The sequence below is a fragment of the Pygocentrus nattereri genome, chromosome 16 (assembly GCF_015220715.1).
Source record: "Pygocentrus nattereri isolate fPygNat1 chromosome 16, fPygNat1.pri, whole genome shotgun sequence".
NCBI lineage: Eukaryota > Metazoa > Chordata > Actinopteri > Characiformes > Serrasalmidae > Pygocentrus > Pygocentrus nattereri.
This window is the reverse complement of record NC_051226.1, coordinates 14,628,803-14,649,934: the sequence shown is the minus strand read 5'-3', so window position 1 is coordinate 14,649,934 and position 21,132 is coordinate 14,628,803. Positions and strand designations below refer to the sequence as shown.

General features: G+C 39.7%; 2 protein-coding genes and 1 long non-coding RNA gene across 4 annotated transcripts; 1 reads left to right on the top strand and 2 right to left on the bottom strand.

Moving 5' to 3' along the window:
• Positions 1-7,079: 7,079 nt before the first annotated feature.
• On the bottom strand, positions 7,080-8,989 carry htr1ab (5-hydroxytryptamine (serotonin) receptor 1A b). Its single transcript, XM_017718124.2, has one exon. It carries the CDS (start codon positions 8,619-8,621, stop codon positions 7,392-7,394), a length of 1,230 nt encoding a protein of 409 aa, XP_017573613.1. The 5' UTR covers positions 8,622-8,989; the 3' UTR covers positions 7,080-7,391.
• Positions 8,990-10,457: 1,468 nt separating this feature from the next.
• Positions 10,458-12,266, bottom strand: LOC119265358. The gene is made up of 3 exons (XR_005131592.1): positions 12,156-12,266; positions 12,004-12,067; positions 10,458-10,567 (listed from the first exon to the last, which is right to left on the bottom strand). It is a non-coding gene; the product is annotated as an uncharacterized LOC119265358 (long non-coding RNA).
• A 319-nt stretch (positions 12,267-12,585) lies between these two features.
• rnf180 (ring finger protein 180) lies at positions 12,586-19,611 on the top strand. 2 transcript variants are annotated; one of them, XM_017718102.2, is made up of 7 exons: positions 12,586-12,752; positions 14,002-14,100; positions 14,736-14,822; positions 15,044-15,832; positions 18,413-18,626; positions 18,993-19,118; positions 19,218-19,611. In XM_017718102.2, exons 1-7 carry the CDS (start codon positions 12,735-12,737, stop codon positions 19,409-19,411), a joined length of 1,527 nt encoding a protein of 508 aa, XP_017573591.1. In that variant the 5' UTR covers positions 12,586-12,734; the 3' UTR covers positions 19,412-19,611. The 2 variants fall into 2 exon arrangements, with proteins under 2 accessions (XP_017573591.1, XP_037401550.1); XM_037545653.1 differs by lacking the exon at positions 14,002-14,100 and having other exon boundaries at positions 12,587-12,752.
• Positions 19,612-21,132: the final 1,521 nt, after the last annotated feature.

Here is a 21,132-nt window from a genome sequence, read left to right as displayed (position 1 = left end):
TGCCTGCCGACAACCCCAAAACATCACTGCTCTAGAGGAGATCTGCATGGAGGAATGGGCCAACATACCAGCAACGGTGTGTGCCAGCCTTGTAAAGACTTACAGAAAACGTTTGACCTCTGTCATTGCCAACAAAGGATATATAACAAAGTATTGAGATGAACTTTTGTTATTGACCAAATACTTATTTTCCACCATTATTTGCAAATAAATTCTTTAAAAATCAGACAATGTGATTTTCAGAATTCTTTTTCCTCGTTTTGTCTCTCATAGTTGAGGTCTACCTATAATGTCAATTACAGGCCTCTCTCATCTTTTTAAGTGGGAGAATTTGCACAATTGGTGACTGACTAAATACTTAGATAGATATATATATATACACTGCTCAAAAGAAAGGGAACACTCAGATAACACATCCTATGAATGAATGAAATATTCTCATTGAATACTTTGTTCTGTACAAAGTTGAATGTGCTGACAACAAAATCACACAAAAATCATAATTTTATTCACCAATGGAGGCCTGGATTTGGAGTCACACACAAAATTAAAGTGGAAAAACACACTGCAGGCTGATTCAACTTTGATGTAATGTCCTTAAAACAAGTCAAAATGAGGCTCAGTATTGTGTGTGGCCTCCACGTGCCTGTATGACCTCCCTACAACGCCTGGGCATGCTCCTGATGAGGTGGCGATTGGTCTCCTGAGGCATCTCCTCCCAGACCTGGACTAAAGCATCTGCCAACTCCTGGACAGTCTGTGGTGCAATGTGGTGTTGGTGGATGGAGCGAGAAATTATGTCCCAGATCGGATTAAGGTCTGGGGAGTGGGCGGGCCAGTCCATAGCTTCAATGCCTTCATCTTGCAGGAACTGCTGACACACTCCAGCCACATGAGGTCTAGCATTGTCCTGCATTAGGAGGAACCCAGGGCCAACCGCACCAGCATATGGTCTCACAAGGGGTCTGAGGATCTCATTCCGGTACCTAATGGCAGTCAGGCTACCTCTGGCGAGCACATGGAGGGCTGTGCGGCCCTCCAAAGAAATGCCATCCCACACCATTACTGACCCACTGCCAAACCGGTCATGCTGAAGGATGTTGCAGGCAGCAGATCGGTCTCCACGGCGTCTCCAGACTCTGTCACATCTGTCACATGTGCTCAGTGTGAACCTGCTTTCATCTGTGAAGAGCACAGGGTGCCACTGGCGAATTTGCCAATCCTGGTGTTCTCTGGCAAATGCCAAGCGTCCTGCACGGTGTTGGGCTGTGAGCACAACCCCCATCTGTGGACATCGGGTCCTCATACCATCCTTATGGAGTCGGTTTCTAACCGCTTGTGCAGACACATGCACATTTGTGGCCTGCTGGAGGTCATTTTGCAGGGCTCTGGCAGTGCTCCTCCTGTTCCTCCTTGCACAAAGGCGGAGGTAGTGATCCTGCTGTACGGCCTCCTCCACATCTCCTGGTGTACTGGCCTGTCTCCTGGTATCGCCTCCAGGCTCTGGACACTACGCTGACAGACACAGCAAACCTTCTTGCCACAGCTTGCATTGATGTGCCATCCTGGATGAGCTGCACTACCTGAGCCACTTGTGTGGGTTGTAGAGTCCGTCTCGTGCTACCACGAGTGTGAAAGCACCACCAACATTCAAAAGTGACCAAAACATCAGCCAGAAAGCAGAAAGGTACTGAGAAGTGGTCTGTGGTCCACACCTGCAGAACCACTCCTTTATTGAGTGTGTCGTGCTAATCACCAATAATTTCCACCTGTTGTCTATTCCATTTGCACAACAGCTGTGAAATTGATTGTCAATCAGTGTTGCTTCCTAAGTGGACAGTTTGATTTCACAGAAGTTTGATTTACTTGGAGTTATATTGTGTTGTTTAAGTGTTCCCTTTACTTTTTTGAGCAGTGTATATATGTATCGCTGTTGTTGGAACAAAACCTTGCATCTCCAAAATGGTAACTGTACAGCTTTACAGGAGAAGGAAAAAACACTGTTTTTTCCAAGTCATTTTGGGTCATTTCTTTTGGTCCATTCACCAAGAAATATACAGGCATTTTCAAATTATGTGAAAAACTAAGAAACATCAAAAGTGGAGATACAAGACTTTGTTGCATATATGTATATGTTTAGTAGATTTGCTTTCAGATTTTCATAGAAATCTCCAGGGATATTTTTCCACACTTCCTGAAAACACAACTTTGCAGTTGGTTCCATTTTCTGATTATTATGATCCAAGTGATGTCAAACATGTTTAGTGATGTTGAGATCTGGACTTTGGGGCAGTCAATCCATTGTTCTGAGAACCCCAGCTTCTTTGTTTGATTTGTAAATGTTCTTTTTTTGGTCTAGTAACAGCTTCTTGACAGCTACAGATCTTTTCAAACCCGTAGTGTTGAGCTGTCTTCTCACAGCGGAAGGATGAACAGAAGTACTTGTGGATCTTTTCAGGTCTGAAGTGGGGCTTGGAGAAGACGAACTTTAGGTTAAAATGAAAGAAAATATTCTAAACTTTAGTGAAAGTTGGGAAGATTAACAGTGTCTAAAAAGAAACACTATGTAGTTACTTTGCACTCTCATCAGCAAAGTTATTTAAGATTCATCTTCTACTATGCAAAGATAACCCGCTACTCGCTCTACTTCTTTGATAAGGTCTTATATAATGATATCATTAGAAGGAGCCAATGCATAAAAAATGATCTGATGAAATATGTTCTCATTATTCTTCTGATGTGATATACAATCGGCCGAAGACAGGCCTGATTGGAGTCAAAGGATTATGACATTCAAAGTAATGCTCCCTCTGACCACAACTCTTGCTTAAGTCTGCAGCTAGTTCAGTGCCAGAGAGGATATTTCAAGCCTCTTATCACCATCTCCAGGTCCTGAAGGTAATCACACGCTTCTCATTTTTGCTCGTGTTGACAGCTTGAGTCAACAGTGATGCACAGGCTTTGAAAGGCAGAGTGTTAGATGACTGGGGGGGGTGAGAGAGTTGAGATTTGCCTCTCTCTTTCTCTCTCTCTCTCTCTCTCTCTCTCTCTCTCTCTTTCTCTCTCTCTCTCTCTCTCTCTCTCACCCTCCAGCATGGCACACTTGCATCAGCAGCCACTGGCTCTGCCACCTGACGATCCTTCATCTGCCTTCTGAGTGGGCGAGAGAGGAGTATGCTGGGTAATGGGGATCAGGCGTTGCTGGGGGAGAGTCTCGTTGGAAGGCGCACAGATTTTAGATTTCAGTGGAAAAAGCTTTGACATGAAACATGGCACTTTAATGCCTTCTGCCTCATCTCCTTTTTTTCAGTCCAGTCTTAAAAATAAAGTTTCCTAAATGGTTCTTGGCTTGAACGAAGAGATTTAGAAAACCTTTTTTCTGGTATGGAACCTTCATTTTACATTGGGGTTCTACAAACTTTTAAACGGTTCATTACACTCTGTCCACTGAAAGGTAATTAACGGAAGCAAAAGTGGAACATTGCTCTAAAGAACCCCTTTGGCACCTTTATTTTGAAGAGCAGAGTCTCGTTTTGAACAGACTTTTTTCTATTGATCTTTAGTTAGTTTTTTATGCTCTCCAAAGTCATCAAAACACACCAGCGGTGTAACCATGACGTTATGGGCCTCATAGCAAAAATGACTAAAAAAAATTGATGTAATTTGCCTGTTTACTCTCTGTTAAGTTTCAAATAAGTTATTCTCTAAAGTCATGCCAATAAAGTCACTAACATCTAGCACTAACCTAAATGTTTTCTTCAGATTAACTATTTATGTTTTATAATTGTTAACAATTAATACGTCATGTTGCATGTTGTAAAGAATTCATTTGAATCATAATGAATAAGAATAAACAGACGTATGTATAGTGTTGTTGGAAGCTAATTGATGAGGTATGTTGTTCTGAAATTGACATTTCTCTGCAAGAAATGATTCCTGGGCAAGTGAAGTTAATTCAAAGGCTCCATATCTTGTAAAACCAAATTTTGAAGTAATATGTACACATCGTCAAAGTTTCAAAATTCACTCCCAAGGCCATGAATGGTAAACATGCTTCAGAAACAACCTTTTTAGAATTTACTGGGTGTATTTACATGCACTTAATAGTCTGATAACTGCAGAAAATCAGATTTAGTCAATAATCCGATCAACACATCAACGCCTTGAGTAATCAGATAATGGGGGGCTCTGGGTTTACATGAATCATGCAGTAATCAGACTTCTGGTTTACAACCTGCCAATAAACTCCCAAAAAAAAGGACATGATGTAAATGTAATATAAAAACTTCGTCATACCTTTTTTTTTAAAAACACAGCACCAGTTTACCTGAATATATGAACATACATCATCTAAAAGATAAAAGCCTTCATTTCATCAAGCATGTAGTTGGTTTTAACATCACTCCAAAAGTGTTTTGCTGCCAATCTTGCGGTAATGCTGCTTGCATATTTCCAGTACCATTGTCTGTTTGCACACATGCACAGTCAGAGAAATCTGAAAGAAATCTGAATGAGTATGGGCCTTTTAAATCTGAGCAATATATCTAAAATAGAATATTACAAGATTATTCAGTCTATGTCTGCATATTTTTACTTATTTTTCATTTTATGTAGTGAAATTGTCTTGTTTTGGATGTATTTGGTTTTTCAAGCATTACTTCCTGAAATAAGCAAAATTATGTGAAATATGTCTTTAAACAGGAAAAAAAATGATCTACCAATGGAATAAGACAATTTCACCACACAAAATGACTGAACTCAAATGTGTATTGAACTAGATGGAATAATTGTATTGTATTCTTGCAATCTCAGAATGAGGCGTATTAGATATACTGATTTATATATAATTACTGACTTCACTTGCAAAGGTATCGTACTTTGGTACTATGGGACTCAGTGAGACTATACCCTCTCACCTCCCCCCTGAAATTATGCCACTGTGCCTCCCTGAAATTGATAGAAAATCTTCCAGACTACTTGTTTGATTACATAAAATCAGTTGATGGTCCTTCTAAAGCAAAGTTCATGTTATGAGATGAACATCAATCTTACCTCTGTACTGCCCTGTGGTAAAAAAAAAAAAGCAGTGGACATGGGACCGCCCAGTCTGTTCAGTCGTTGGTCCACGTGGTCCCTCTGTATTGTCCTGGGCCTTTGATCAGATAATTGCACCTCAAACCTAGAGTTTGCAACCAATGTGTCACTATGGAGACCAGCCAGTCTGTGTGTGTTCTGCTGAGTGGCTTTTAGTGGCTTCAGCTCAACTGGATTTCTTTGGACTGCTGGAGTGTCTTGAGAATATGAAATGTCTAGGCCACGATGAAGTCGTGTGAAAAAACTAACGATCAGGATCAGTTATGTTACATGTGGGCATTTTTTGTAGTAACGCAGTATGATCAACAAATAACACTGGCCTACCACGTGGAGAGATCTGGAAATAGAAGTGAACATTCCATTTCACTGGCATATGTAAACTAACTGTGTATTGTATTAATGTATAATAGCTGCCCAGTTGCATAGCATTGTAAATATCATTTTCTCAGGTGTCTATTTGGCACAGGACTGCATATCTACATATAAATATAGTCACTACATTTAAAAATGACATGGTTCTTTGGAGTGATGTCATGCTGGTTCCCTAGAGCACCTTTCAATAAAAGAATCATTATGTAAATTGGTTTAAAAAAAAACCCACATCGACACTGTCAGAACAAAACCTTGCATCTCCATTTGTGTCCACCTCCATTTTCATTTTTTGACAGAATTAAAAAATGGCATCTACACTTTACATTGTGTGTAAAATTCATGATGAATGGACCGACAGAAATGACTGAAAAGTACTTGGAAATAGTCTTGCTGTACTGACATACATTTACAGTAAAGAGTGTTTATGCCTTCTCCTGTGACGTTATCATTTTGGAGATTTTGTTCAGCGACTGTGCAGTGTGAAGGTTGTGTAATGGGGTTTATCCTTGAACTTTATGTACAAGTCAGGAAATTCTGTTTTTAAGAATGTACTTACGCACAGCTGTTTGCCTGTATTTTACCTTGTTTTGCATGTCAATGTTCAGAAATCATACCTGCAGCCAGGCTTTTTAATTCAGTGATATCTACCATTAAATTGTGTCGATTGGTAACGTCCACAACTTTTTAGACTGATTTAAAAATGTGTCTGCTTTTTTACATTCTTTGATTGCTCTGACTGTCATTTATCTGCATTCGTTTGCATTCTTGATTGCGTAACAGAACCAAAAGCACACAAACCCCTTAAAATTTCAAGCTTGTTACACCCTAAGACAAATTATTCAGTAATTAAATAGTAAGCAATGCAAAAATGTGTTAATGTTAAGCTATTCAAAGGGTTAAATAGCTCTGTTTGTTCTGAAAATATGCAGTTGTCCCCCTCTGCCTTCAGTGTGGGTTCACTTTGTGCCAAGGGGGACAGCGCAGGAAAAACAACACTGAAATGGGTTTCCACAACCAAAAGCAATGTCAAAAAGAACGCTTTGTGTCATGCACTCAAATACCCCATGTGAATGTATTGTATAAATGCTTTTTCAGTCTGAAGGCACCCCCCCTCTAAATTCTAGCCTGGAAAGTCTAAAAAGGACACCTCCTCAAAAACATAACCCAGAGAGTGTCAAAGTGGGAAAGTGAATTAATAAATGTACATAATTTAATGAATCAAATTTTTTGCAGTGCAAAGTAAATTAAAATAATCAAATGCACACACAATAGACTCCAAATCTCTGACTAAAAAAATGTCTCTCTACCATGAGCCCTTTATCTTCCATATATTCAATATAAATACCAAACTTGCAGCTTTGCTAATCCATATGAAATAACATGGCTATTTACAGACTGCACAGCTGGACAGAACCACATTATAGACAGATGAAGAACAATATGCTTCCTGAAATAATCTTTGTTTATTATCACTGAGACTTATGCAAATGTCCATGTTTTCCACAATAACCAGCCACACAGATGAGCCAAAGGTGGATGTATTTAATCTGGAACATAACAGATATTTGATTCCAGAAGAAATGAAGAGGAAAGAAGGAGATCAGGGTGGAGAGTCAGTTCAGAACCAGTTTATTCAACAGCATGAACACATTCATGTTTCAAATGGACATGAGTGGCACATGTTGTTCCTCTGCATCATATACACAGTATTATACACCTTTTTCTGAAAATAGAAACAATATAATGTATAATACATAACGACCTCTTCCATAGTTGTGTACACTGAGATAATATTGTACGCAGATTTTTTTCTCCCCCATTATCACCTCTGTCAACTCACCGAGGTCTGTTTGAACAACCTGTTCGCAGCAAGTCAATGACGACGTTCAGTCCTAACTGATTTACAGAGAAGGGGGCTGCAGCGTTCAGGGTCTGCAGAAATGGCATTTGATGATCTTCTTGAAGGCGCTCTGGAAGTCCTTGTTGAAGTAGGCGTATATGATGGGGTTCAGGAGGGAGTTGGAGTAGCCCAGCCAGTTGATCACGTCCCTGAGCCACACGGGCATCTGGCACGAGGGGCAGAAGGGCATCACGAGCGCTTTGGTGAAGAACGGCAGCCAGCAAACGATGAACGTGCCCATGATGATGCCCAGCGTCTTCACCGTTTTGCGCTCGCGCGCCAGGGCGAGCTTCCTCTTGGCCTCCGTGTTCTTCTCATGCCTGTTCTCGAACAGGGGCACCTGGCTGGCCGCGCTGGGCAGAGGCAGCGTGCTTTTGGTGCCCTGCACCTCCACGATCTCCAAAGACTCGCCGTCGTCAGCGCGCTTCGCCGCGCCGTTGGCGCACGCGTCCGGTTTGGGCTCCACGCTGCTCCTCCAGCTCTTCAGTTCGCCGTTGGACTTCTTCAAGAGAGCCGGCGACACAGTCAGGCACTTCACCTTCTCCGATTTCCTCACCGTCTTGCGGATGCGGAAGCGCGCGGCTTTGAAGATGCGTCCGTAGAGCACGAGCATGAGGATGAGCGGGATGTAGAAGGCGCCGAAGGTCGAGTAGATGGTGTACCACGGATCGTGGCTGATGGTGCACGCCTCGGGGTTGGCGATGTCTTCCGCCTTGCTCTTGGGCTGAGACTTCATGATCAGCATGGGTGGGATGGATATGGAGAAGCCCACCAGCCAGGTGACGCTGATCAACACGGCGGCTCGCTTGAGTGTCCGTTTCTTCATGTAGTCGATAGGGTCAGTGATGGCCCAGTATCTGTCCAGAGCTATTGCGCACAGGTGCAGGATCGAGGACGTGCAGCACAGGATGTCCAAAGAGATGAAGATGTCGCAGGTCACCTGCCCGAGGGTCCACTTGTCCAGAACCTGGTAGAGGCACGCCATCGGCAGCACGAGCACCGACACCATGAGGTCCGTAATGGCGAGCGAGCCGATCAGGTAGTTGGCCACATTCTGCAGTGACCTCTCCAACGCGATGGCCGCCACGACGCACGCGTTTCCAAAGACGGAGCAGAGGATCAGCGCGCCGATCAGCAGAGACGTGGACACCTGGTAACTCAGAGGAACCTTGGCGGACACCGTCACCGTGTCATTTTGGTAATAGAAGCCACTGTCGTTCTGAAATAATGAAGACAGGTTGTGTTCTTCCTCCATCTCGTGGAGAACGCGGGGCGCCAAAGTGGAAGAAGCTGCGGTCGCCTACAGCCCCCCATTCACAGGAGCGCACGCGAGGCGAAGCAGGAGCATCATCACTGTGGCTGTGGCATGGCGCGAGCGTTTATATAGCAGACCCGGATGATACGTCAGTTACCTACGCAGGTGATCTGAGCTTTTACTCTGGACTTACACTAATTTTCTGCAATTCTGCATGGAAATGACCCATTTGGCATCACAGCCCTCTTAAAGTGTATGGTTCTTTGGAGGGATACTATAGGAGGAACAGTTCTGGCTCCCTCAAGAACCTTTCAATGGACAGTTGTTTACAGAACCAGAAATGAGAAGGGCGAGTGTGAAGAACCACACAATGTCTCCACACACTGTAAAGATTTTATAAGATTCTGTCAGAACTATTTAGAAACCTTATTTATAAGAGTACACTCTTAAAAATGAAAATGGTTCTATGTAGACCCGTGAACACTCAAAGAACTCTTTGCATCATGAAATTCTTCAGATTCATGTAAAATGTTAATTTTAATGTATAGATGGTTCTATATAGAACCTTTTTGAAAATGGTTCCATATAACAGCTGAAATGGTTCTTTTATTGTTATAAGCCTTACATCAGAACAACAGAAGAAACCTTTCAGGTGCTATATACAACCATTTTCAAAATAGTTCTATATAGAACCATCATATAGAACTACAGCACATTCTCCATCAACCTGAAGAACACTTTCATGATGCAAAGAACCCTTTAATCAAGAAAAGAGTTATTTGAGTGTTCATGGTCCTAAGTAGAATAATTTTCTTTACTAAAGAACCCTTAAAGAACCACCTTTTTAAGAGTGTAGAGTATATGTTTACCAGCACTGCTTTTTCCTGCAGAATCTGTCACACTGCAAAAATATTGTTAAACATTTTATTAAATACGTTATTTAACTGTTGAATAACAGCAGGCTATATATCTAAAAATGCAATTACAGTAATGTATGGTTATTTCCCTTTTTTCAATCACAGTAACGATAGAAACCTTTCCCTTGGGATATGTTGGTTCCCCTTCAGACATTTGTTTTGGTGCCAAATGAAATTCTGAAATCAAATTTCTTGGTTGGAAGTTATAAGTTAAGGCAAGATAAAAGCAGTTGGTCAGCTAAGACATGTTTGGCGTCCATATTTCGCTTTTTTTGTTTAGAGGAGCTATGAGGTTAACAAACACTGGAAGTTAATAGTCACACAAACTATTTCCAGACATACACCCAAACTTCTCTCAACCCACTCAAACCACATCCAGGTCCTAATACAGATCATGCAGACAAGTTGAAGTGGTTTAGAACACAAGTTGACATAACACAGCTTATGATTCACTACAAAACAAAGCAAAAGAAAATCTGAATAACTTCATTCCTTAGAACAATGAATGTAGGTGAGAAACTAAAGAATAGATATCACAATGTATCTTTGCCAGCTAAAGTTTGGCAAGATATTACATTTTGATATGCAAATGCATACATACATATGGTGCACATGCATGCATATACACACAAACACACACACACACACACACACACACACACACACACACACCAGCTTTTGGCTAGAGAAATAATTTTACTGAATAGATTGAAATTTCATTGATTAAAATCTCAAATGTTAAAAGATTAATTAAAAATAAAATTAAGAAATTCTCCTGTAATGTTCTTCCCAATCGGGTTAGGAATCTAATTAACCATTGCTCCACCTGTTTTCCTGTTTTGTATTCTAATATTTTATACTAATGCTGTTTGCTATCCGGTGTTGACCAGAGGAGGATGGGTTCCCCTTTTGAGTCTTGGTTCCTCTCAAGGTTTCTTCCTCTTGCCCTTAGGGAGTTTTTCCTTGCCACTGGCGACGCTCATGGGGGCTCGGACCCAGATGTTTTGAAAGGCTGCTTTTTGACAACACCTGTTATAAACAGTGCTATATAAATAAACTTTGACTTGACCTGAATGAACATGTTAAACTTTTTTGAGTGCAGGTATTTTAGAAGCTGCCATTTTTGGTTTTGAAGTAGAAAATCTGAATTTGAGAAAATTGATTTTAAGAATGGGCCTCAGAACTGCTTTACCCAGTGAGATCTCAGAAAACATGCAGTATTTGTGTGAATGCTGTCATTAACACAGATGAAATAGACACAGAGTTCACAAAAACATGCTTTTCAATTATATGGTTGTGCAAAGTGTGTTTGAGTTAAGCCTTCATTAAAGTTATTAAGTAACTGCTGGAAAAAAAACAGTTGCATGTGAGTGGCAAGTGAATGATTACAGTTTATTAGAAGCCATGTTATAGATGTGATTCATCCAAAAGTCTGAGAAATGATTGAAAGGAACAAAATTGTCAATTGCTATTTCATTAAGAGAATTAAAGTATTTACATTTGAAATTTATTGATTTCTGTCATTTCACTTATAGGTTCCCACATTGTTTTTTAAAGAGACAATAAGGTACACTTTAAAATACTTTGACAACAAAAGCTAACTTTTAAACAGTGTAATTAATGTCTTCAGAAGACTTTGGCTGCACTGAGGAGTTGTACATTTCAAAAGAAAGAAAAAAAAACTCTAACGCAATACTGCAGAATGACTTGTGTGTCCCAAACATTAAAATTCATCAAGAAATGAAAGAAAAGTACCCAGATCCTGGAACACAGCCACTCAAAATCTAAAGTATGCAAACACTGGAATAATCCCATAATTCCAGTGGTTCAGGGGGGCTTCTGGCAATCAATAAGATCTGAGATGGCGGACAACAGAATATACCACTATTATGCTACATTTGTGTCATATCAAAATGTCTAATTCAAATTAAATGTTTTGCATGCATGGATGTTTCTAAAGTTTATGAGCACTGCTATACTCTGAAAAGCTCAAATTCCTCTTGAATACCATACTAGTAGTACATGCAGGTGATTAAAGGGTCTTCTGAGACAGTCAGCCAACTTTAGAATGATGATGGTTATTCGCAACAGAAAATATGTGGTTACTGTACTTCACTTTTTCAACTATCATGTTAGCATAACCTAAACCAGTGTAGCTGTAGGTAGAAGCACAGCTGATTCCTCTTGTTTAGTCAGTTGGCCTCAAGCAGCTGCTTTGGCCCTTTGTGCACAAGCCTGGTGACCATTGGCCTAAGCAATCTAATCTGACAGTAGTAACTGAATGTGTGTGAAACTGAGGTGAGGTCAATTTAGTTGGTTTGCAAGATAAATTTAGAGGTCAGACAGCTTTGTGTTGTGTCTTAAGGTCCCACATTTGCTTGAACTCACTGTACTACTTAATAAAAATAATCAGTGGTAGTAAATAAGCCAGGAGAACAACGTGAACTTCCACAAAGAATACATACTCAGCTTAGGACACGGTTCATTGATCGGACCGGTTGCATCAGTGCTGGGATGTGGGTTGGGACTCTGAAAGCAGATCAGGAGTAATCAATGATGTACACCATGTTTTTAATCTACTTGAATGACTTTGTATAACTGGATGTCGGTCACTTACAGGCAGCATCACAGTGACTTGAGGAAATCATTCTACTTTCTCCACTCAGGATCACGGCTAGTGACATTTACGTACCTGGACCTTGCTACTGCTGCCACCTGCTGTACTTACTTTCATAAACCTAAAGATACACAACGCAAAACCTTACTAGTAACCAGGTGTAAAAAATAATGAGAAAATACACATGAAGGCCATGAAGAGGCTAACTAATGATCAACACGAACCTGTGACGTCTTGGGACGGAGACATATGTCAATAATAAGCAGCCTAACTTTTAATGCCAAGTGTCCTGCACTGTCTTTTTATGCTTACTGACAAATTCACGGTACAGTTATAACAGAATTAAGCCGAAAAGTCTGATCACGATGGTTTAACTGCGAAGTGTATGTGTGCTGTGAATTTAGAATCGCGTTTTGTGTTTCAGGCGTATGGCCCGTATCGGCCCCCGTACCATGGGAATGCAAGAACTACAACAAACCCGACTCAACGTGTAGTTTGTTTTTAGCTCGTTAGCTAAGGCTGGGTAACTTAGCCACGGCGCTACAGTGTTGACGAAGGCTTGAAAATATCACCTAAACAATGGCATCCTGTCTTACGGTAGGCGTATTTTGTTTCATTTACCTTACTGTATTGTTTACAGCTCAAAATATCAAATTATATCAGCGACAGTAAACAGTGTGAGAAACAATAACTGTAGCTGTTAGGTTGAACATTTTAGGTAATTTATGCCGAAAGACGCAGTACCAGCTGGCTAGGTTAGCAGTAATCGCCTTAAAGGTTGGTGTTAAATAACTAGCCTGGTTAGCTAGGTAGCTAACAGTCCGGTTAATTAATTATTGTAAACGTTGACTTTGTTAAACGAGTCTGTGGTAATAAGACTTAGAAGCCCACGGCTTGGCTGGAGTAACAGCGTTAATAGTTAAGTCGGTCAGAGGTTTTCTCTCTTTCTCTTAGCGTTGGTCAACTGAACTGAACACATCAGAAACTCGGCTGAAACCTTCTGCATTTCTGCTTGAGCTGGGGCGCACACTTACTGAGCCAAAATCAGGCGTCTGAGGGTGCTGAGAAAATGCAAGCAAAACTTTTCGCTGGGTGTTGAAACGTAACAAAAAAAAAAACAAGAATCAGGAAAACAAAAACAGGAAACAAACGTGCAAGAAGCCACTACGCAGATCAGTCAGGTGCTCAATGCTTACCTTCAAGAGCAGACAAAGACGGATTTCGGGAGTAGAGGGATAACTTAAAGTGCCGTGGATTTTTCAAAAAATGATCCACGGTGAATTTGGGAAGATCAGTTTTAGAGAAACTTACCGTGTCATTTTTTGTGGTGGTGAAGGAAACTGGCCTTCACATATTCTGATGCGTATAATGTCTCTAAAAGCTCCACCACAGAAAGCTGTTTCCTGTAATGGGATCTACAAATACAAATGTGTTTTTTTAAGATTTACTACTTTAGGATTATCAGCGCAACATATAGAAAGGCGCCTGTAGGTTCACTGGTGGATTTCGATAGTAAATAAAACGGCTATATTAGAGTCGTAGTCTTCCCGACCCTGGTTCCTACCACCACCATTGTAAATAAATCCTGAAAGAGTCTGTGAATTTCACCACAGTGTACAATTTCCCACCAGACCACTCTGAATGATTTTGGTTACACATCAATGATTGAACAATGCAGAAATTTTGAACAAAATTATTGAAGTAAACTGTAAGAGTTGCCGCCTGCTTGCTCACTAGAGGTCTCAATCCAGATTTCTGTAAAGCAGCTTTGTGCCATTGTCTTTGGTAAAAAGGAGCTGCACCAATAAAGCAAAGACTGTGTAAAATTTCACATTTTTAAATACAGGATACAGTATCAGACTCTGTGAAGACTACAGAGGAACCATCGATTCTTCGTTGTAGAAAATGCAGAAGATGTGTGGCAGATTCTGCATGTCTCCTTTTGGTGGGTAAACGTCCACGCTTAAAACAATGTCTTTAGTGCTTTTAAAGAAGCTGTGATGATCAAAGATTGATATTGAGTGCCTAACTGTAATTATGTTAAACTGTATACTGTGGTTTTAATAAGGGAATAAAGTAACTATTTTTCTGTAGAGAGAATGCAGCACTTGTATTTCAAAGTGTATGTCCTTCTGAGGTTCCATCTTTAAACCACTGGGCCAACAAATGATACAAATTTTATATGACACTTGGAAGTAGTCAGTGATGGTACGTCAGATCCTATTGTCACCTCACTGGGTTACTTTAACAACCTCTTTACAGCTATATCCAGTAAAGGAGTCACACATAGTCAGAGCAGACAGATTATTCAGTAATTTATTCAGCTAGCCCATGCTGCTCTAAGCAGGCTAAAGCAAAAGAACTGGAAAACCCTTTAGGCTGTGCAACTTATACTGAACTTCAGATTCTGCCTAAGCTCAGCTACCCTGTGGAAGTTAGGTCTAGCATGAAAGGGCAAGTATGAATGGACAACAGATAGAAAGTAATTGACATTATGCTGTGCTTCCTGTCCTGTGTGTCCATGGTAAATGGATCAATGTGTTTCATAAATGCTGAAAATATTGCTTTGTCTTTTCACAGGCATCGAAAGAGTTCACAGCCACATGCAGTGTGTGGCATGTGGATGTTGAAACACTGCCAGATTGGATTCTCAAAGTAATTAATCAGGTACAGGCCTCCTGTAGAGTTTCAGCATTGCTTGTCATTTTTATTAGCTTGCCTGAAATATACTGGTATAAATTAAAATGTTTGTGTTGAACCTGTTGGTACCCTGTTAACATGGTTTTATTGAATCAGTTGAATGAATAATGTGTAAAGACATGAGTAAAACAATACTTACATACTTAAGTTAGATTTTAAACAGCGACTAACAAATCCTCCTATCACAGGTTCACTGGACTGTCGGGAAGCTTAACTGTCAGTACTGTGGAGCTCGTCTGGGAGGTTTCAATTTCATAAACTGTCCGAAATGTCCCTGTGGACACAATACAGCTGTGCACCTCAGCAAAAGCCGTGTTGATCAGGCTGTAAAACATTCTGTCCACTTGAGCAGACCAGGTAGGGCCAGAAGACATGCAGAGGCACAGGCAGGATTTCTGGGTAAACGAAAAGAGCTAGAAGAACCAAAGGTCAGAGGCAACCTTGAGTCAATTCCAAACCTGAACCAGGATCTACATCAAGTCATCCAGATGTTAACATCTGAGACGGAACTTCAGAGTATGCCAACACAAGTAACTCATTTAGATGGCGAGGCCTCTTTCCTCTCTCCCTATAGTAGAACCCCTGATTTGCCCCACCTCTCCTCTGTAGATGAGGATGTGACTGAGACAGTGGCTATAATGGACTCAGGCCAAGAACCACAAAGCATCATGTCTCTTGAAACCAATAATGAGGGTCCTGAAGCCCATGAAAGGCAAATGGCTGTTGAATCATCAGGTTATCAGGAGAACACAGAAGGTCATCTAGTTTACTTCACACCACAGGAAACACCTTCTCTGGAAACAGAACTGGAACAAAGGCAGGAGAACATCATCCTGGGAACACCAGAGGAACAAATGCATCATACAACCTCCAGTGCTGTTCAGAAGTTGACCAAGAAAGAGAAGAATCGCTTAAAGAACATAAAAAAGAAGCAGAGAAAGAAAGCACAGTGGATTCAGAATCAAATTGAGGAGAAGGTACTTGTGAGATGTTGAATCCTATTACAAGGGTTCAGTATCCTCTGCTATAGATCTTGCTGTTTCTGAAACGTTAAAATTGATGTAAAAGTTGTTAAACACTCTTTTATGAGCTTTCTCAGGGAACAGTAGTGATGTCATTGTCATATCAGTGCACTGCGATAGTAGGTAATTATGTTTTTTTTTTTTTTGACAAGAACTGACTTGAACAGTCCTGTCATTTGGGGTAAGAGTGGGAAAAATAGTCTTTTCCTCTAGTGAATCAGATAACCATACAAATGTGATAATATAGCATTACACACTGCCTCTTTAATACAGCCAATCTGACTGGCCCTGGTCATTTCCACAGCGGAGTTGTACCAAATCCAGATATAATTTCAGAGGTATTGACTAGAACTTGGATTTCATTTTCCCTGTTAGTTCAGAATCAGAATCAGAATCAAGCTTTATTGGACAGGTCTGCTTACAAATACAAGGAATTTGCTGTCAGTTACAGGAGCTCACAGTGCACAAGTGTCTGACAAACATTTACATGTAGTAAATAAAATAAAACAATTTCTGCCATCACTCACTCATACATACACACAGCCATACCTGTAAACCTTACAATGTACGAAGTATATGTCATTATCATTATATTAAAGTGCTGAGTGCAGTAACAGTTAAAGGGTGTATAGTGGCAAAGAAAGGGATCAGTGAGGTAACAGTCTGATAAGTGGGATAATAAGGCAGGTAAGTGAGGTGCTAGAAGAAACACTGGTCTGTGACGGAAATTTCCGAGGATGGACTGTTGAGTGTGATAATATATACCAATAAATTTAGAAGTGCATTTTAGAAGCTGGAATATTTTATGTTTAATATTTACCTGTTCAAGAGAGTGATGGTGATGGTTTGCCATAGTTACAAAACACTGGAGGAAAGTGTGTGAATTGTAATAGTTTATAGAGGACACCAGTACAGGGATGTAAAACATGAAAATCATCTTGTATTAGGTCAGTAGTGATAGTACAGTATCTTCCTTGCATTTTAGACCACTAAACAAAGAAAGGTAATGCCAGCAGGTTAGCCTCCTGGACATTGCCCTCTGTGTGACAACCAAATAATTTATTACAGTACAGATTACATTGTATATATGCTGTTGTGTAATAGAACGTCACACTGAAGAGAACAACATCTGCATGGAAGGCCTTCCTTGTCAGTACTTTGTTAAGTTTGGACAGTAATGTATATTGAGGCAAACCATTATTGCCTGCAGAATTATCACAAACAGTATCATTGTGATCCGTATTCAGTTGGGATATTTATTTATTGTGATGGAGTGCTAAGGCAGGCTACAACGGACTATTTTTAAACGTCATAGAGCTACTGTTGAGTATAACCTACAAGTAAACAAATGAAGTTTGTATAGTTATTCCCATGATTAAAATAGCTTCAGAACTGCAGGCCAATGACTTTATGCTGATTGTTTTGCATATTCTTTCATATTGCATAAAACTTTGCATGTTCAAGCTTGCCCTGGTAAGGCCATTTTTTGTTCGTTAACTTGGCTAAGATTATGTGGCAAAGTAATCATGACTACATTACATCAGTCATATCTGCTAAGTTAGGTTGCATTTTTTCATAGAGTAAAGCCTGAAGCCTTTTTTTCCTTAAAATGCAGTGCTGTGTTTGTTCTCATGGGACGTGTCCGTAATTTTAGGTTTGTCACTTAACGATTAATCACCAGCTAATAATGGTCAGTTATTGGTCAAAAAGAATTTACCCTGCTTCTAATATTACTTAATAGTGTATACTATAGCTATACAATAGCTATGTTCTGCACAGGTGGCATTTAATACTGCTCACATCCAGTGGTTTGTTGGGAAACAGAAATAATATTGCAGATCTGATGCATTAGCACCCTTCTTCTAGACAAGTCTAGACTTTCCAAGTGGCTTTTAATGTATGTGTGTATGTAGTTGTTTGGTGATGTTGAAAGAATGATGATTTGCATAATATTGTGATATTTGACAATATCAGTTGTTGGGATAAGGCTCTTGTACATCTGAAGTTAGAATGCCACACTTAAACAGTATATTGTTTGGCCGTGATCATGCTAGCTAAGATTTTTTTTCTTTATATTATTAGTTTAAATACAGTCGCTATTTTTCTCTGTGTTGTCACTGAGGTGCTGCTAAATTCAGACCTGTTAAAATAGAAGTGTTAAAAATAAAAGGTCTTTGAGGCTTTAGCGACCACTATGAATGTTTATGTTTTGATCCTTGTTTGTTTGTCAGATTTATGACATGATGGGGCAGATAAATACTTTGATAATCATTGCTGACCATGTCATTCCACTCAGTAAGGATAATTAAGCTGTATGCAGTTGATGTTGTTAGATGGGAAGTCAAAGTGGAAGAGAAAACTCCCAGTTGGGGAAAACAGTAGTGCTGTTTTTTTTTTCCTGAAAAATAAAAATGTCATATTGTCATACTGTTGGCAAACTATTTAACTAGTCCATCCATAATGGAAAACACCATATTTAGTCACAGTTTTTAAACAAGACCTAACTGTTGATTGTGTGTGTCTGCTGTGATTCAGAGTGTGAAGTGGAATCTGACGAGCAGCGATGATGAAGAGAAAGAAGGCTATACTTGTGCTGTGTGTCTGGATGTATACTACAATCCTTACATGTGCCAGCCCTGCAGCCACGTGTTCTGTGAGCCCTGTTTGAGGACAGTGGCAAAGAACCGGCCCAGCAGCACCCCCTGCCCCCTCTGCAGAACCCTCATATCACATGTGCTCTTCCAGCAAGGTCAGTGCAGCAAATTAATGTCCTAATTTCTCCTTGTACAATAAGACTGAGTCTGGGATTACAAATACAATAAGGGTCAGCTTCCCAGAAAAGGATTATGTCTAGTTTGGTATTACTGCAGTGCCAGTGATACATATTTGAAAGTTCTGTTTAGTCTAGGCTCAGGTTTAATCTGTGTCTGAGAAATCCTGTTTGTTCTAAATCAGGTTTCAAGATCATCAATCCTGGCTTATTAAACATGAACACAGGAAAAAAATAATTACCCGTAAAAGCTTATTAATTTTATGTTTTTATTTTTGTCTTCCTTATAGTTCATTGCACATGGAGTATAATGCACGTTGCAAAATTAATGTGCTTGTGTTTCAGACCTCCACCAAACCACTAGGACTTACTTCCCGAAAGAATATCTTTCAAGAAAAGAGACTTTCCAGAAGATAAACTATTCCAAGTGGCCCCTGCCCAGCTGTCCAAAGCGTTTCCGCATTTTATGGGGTCTGCAGTTTTACACTCATTTACGTTTATTGTTTCAAAAATAGTAGTTTATTTCACTTTGACATGTTGCTCATTGTTTTGTTGCATGTGTTGTTTCAGGGTTCCAGCGCCGTGGGGCTTTTACTAGCCGGTGGCAATTTCCCCACCGAGCTTTTGGGCTAGACGGACTGGATCTGGGAGACATGCGGGGCTGGCCTTTTGACTCTGACATAGTGATCGTCTCGATCTACTCTTTTCACTGGGTGCTGGCTTTCATCCTCTTTTGTGGCCTTTTTTACTTCTTTCTGTTCTGATTTAAAGAGGACAAACTAGAACTATTTTCTCTTTTAAGTGCCTCATTTTAGCTATGAAGATGCTCCTGTAGAAACATTGTGTATGTGTGTGTCTCTAATTGTGTACAGTTGTGCGCAAAGGTTTGAATACCCCAGTCAAATTACATGCTTTGTTGATTCTCTAAGTGAATAGAAGTTAACACATCATCTGCAAAGAGAAATCACGCATATATATATATATATATATATATATATATATATATATATATATATATATATATATATATATATATATATAAAATGTTCTTTGTAAAGATTTATTTTCACTTAGAAAATCAGAAAAACGTGTTGTCCAGGGGCACCCAAATGTTTGCATGCAAAGTATGTAGCATTTGTTGTGAAAGGTTTCTGCTATTATATATAAGCTATAGCATTGGATGAACATGAAGAGGAAAATGGCAACAGTGAGGCAGCAGTGCCAACTTTCAACATTTTAAAGAGATGCTTTTATTTAAATTGCCTTTTATGATTGACATTTAAATGTTGATTTAAAATGGTAATTTTAATCTGTTTGTAATGTCTTTTTTTCCAATTGTGTTTTAAAATGTACTTGTGAGTAATTTTCATGGTTTGTTTTAAACAGTAAATAATGTTTTAATGTACCGGGGATTTGTGTTTGCTACTGAGTTGCTACTTAGTATGACCACATTGTCAGTAATGTTGGCTGTGCTTCATATCATATATACATTCCCGAAAGCAGAGGTGGTAGATTAGCCTAAAGCCACACTCAAGTCAAAGTATTGTTACTTCTGTTCAAATAAAAGCAACTTTTCATAAAACAATTTGAACAGAAGTACAGAGAGCCGGATGAACTACTTGCATACTGAGGTTACTCATAGAACTGAAGGGGAACTTCAGAGTGAATCCAGCTTTTTCCAGAATGGGAATTTGACCAGTTTTCAATATTTCTGCAGAATTAAATGGTTAATATGTAAACAAAGTCATCCAGAGTGGTTTAATGTGAAATTCCTTTGGTCGGGAGTAGCTTACCAGTTCAAAATTGTTTGCAGCGGTACTGATGCGAACCAGATGTCTGAAGAATTTAAAGCTTCTAAAAGCTCCCTCACAGAAAGTTATTACATAAAATTGTTATGAATCTGCTGCTTGATGTGGGACATTGTTTTTACAATAGTTTAGAGGTCAAGGTTTATCCTAAAACCCTTTATTCTTGTTGCTTTGTATATTTTATTTTATACTTTTTTTATTAAGTAAAAATTATTTTAATTAAATAATGGCACAGAGTTACATGCAGGGTGTTGAAAGGTAAAATAGGCCCCTAATCGAAGACATTCAGATTTACCACTATTGAACATGTCAAGACTGCTGTAGATTTCCTGGTCGTTTTGGATAGTAAGTGGCTACATTTGTGATGTAGAGATCATCTGTTACCACCACAGGAAAGAATTTAATGCTGCACATCCCAGCTGAAAAAAGTTACATAAACTGTGAAAAACCGTGAACCATTACTAATGCTAATGTGAGGGGTTTGATCTCATAGTGTAAACGACTGTAATGGTTTAACACTCTTCTGGCACTAATTCCAGATGCTTGTGATGGTTTCCTATTGGACTTTAAAGGAAACTACTGGTGTCTAATGGAAAGCTTTGAGTTGGTTTCCATTAAAAGGCAAAACAATCAGGTTTTGATGTTAATGGTTATTTTCTGCAGAGAGTACAGTCGCT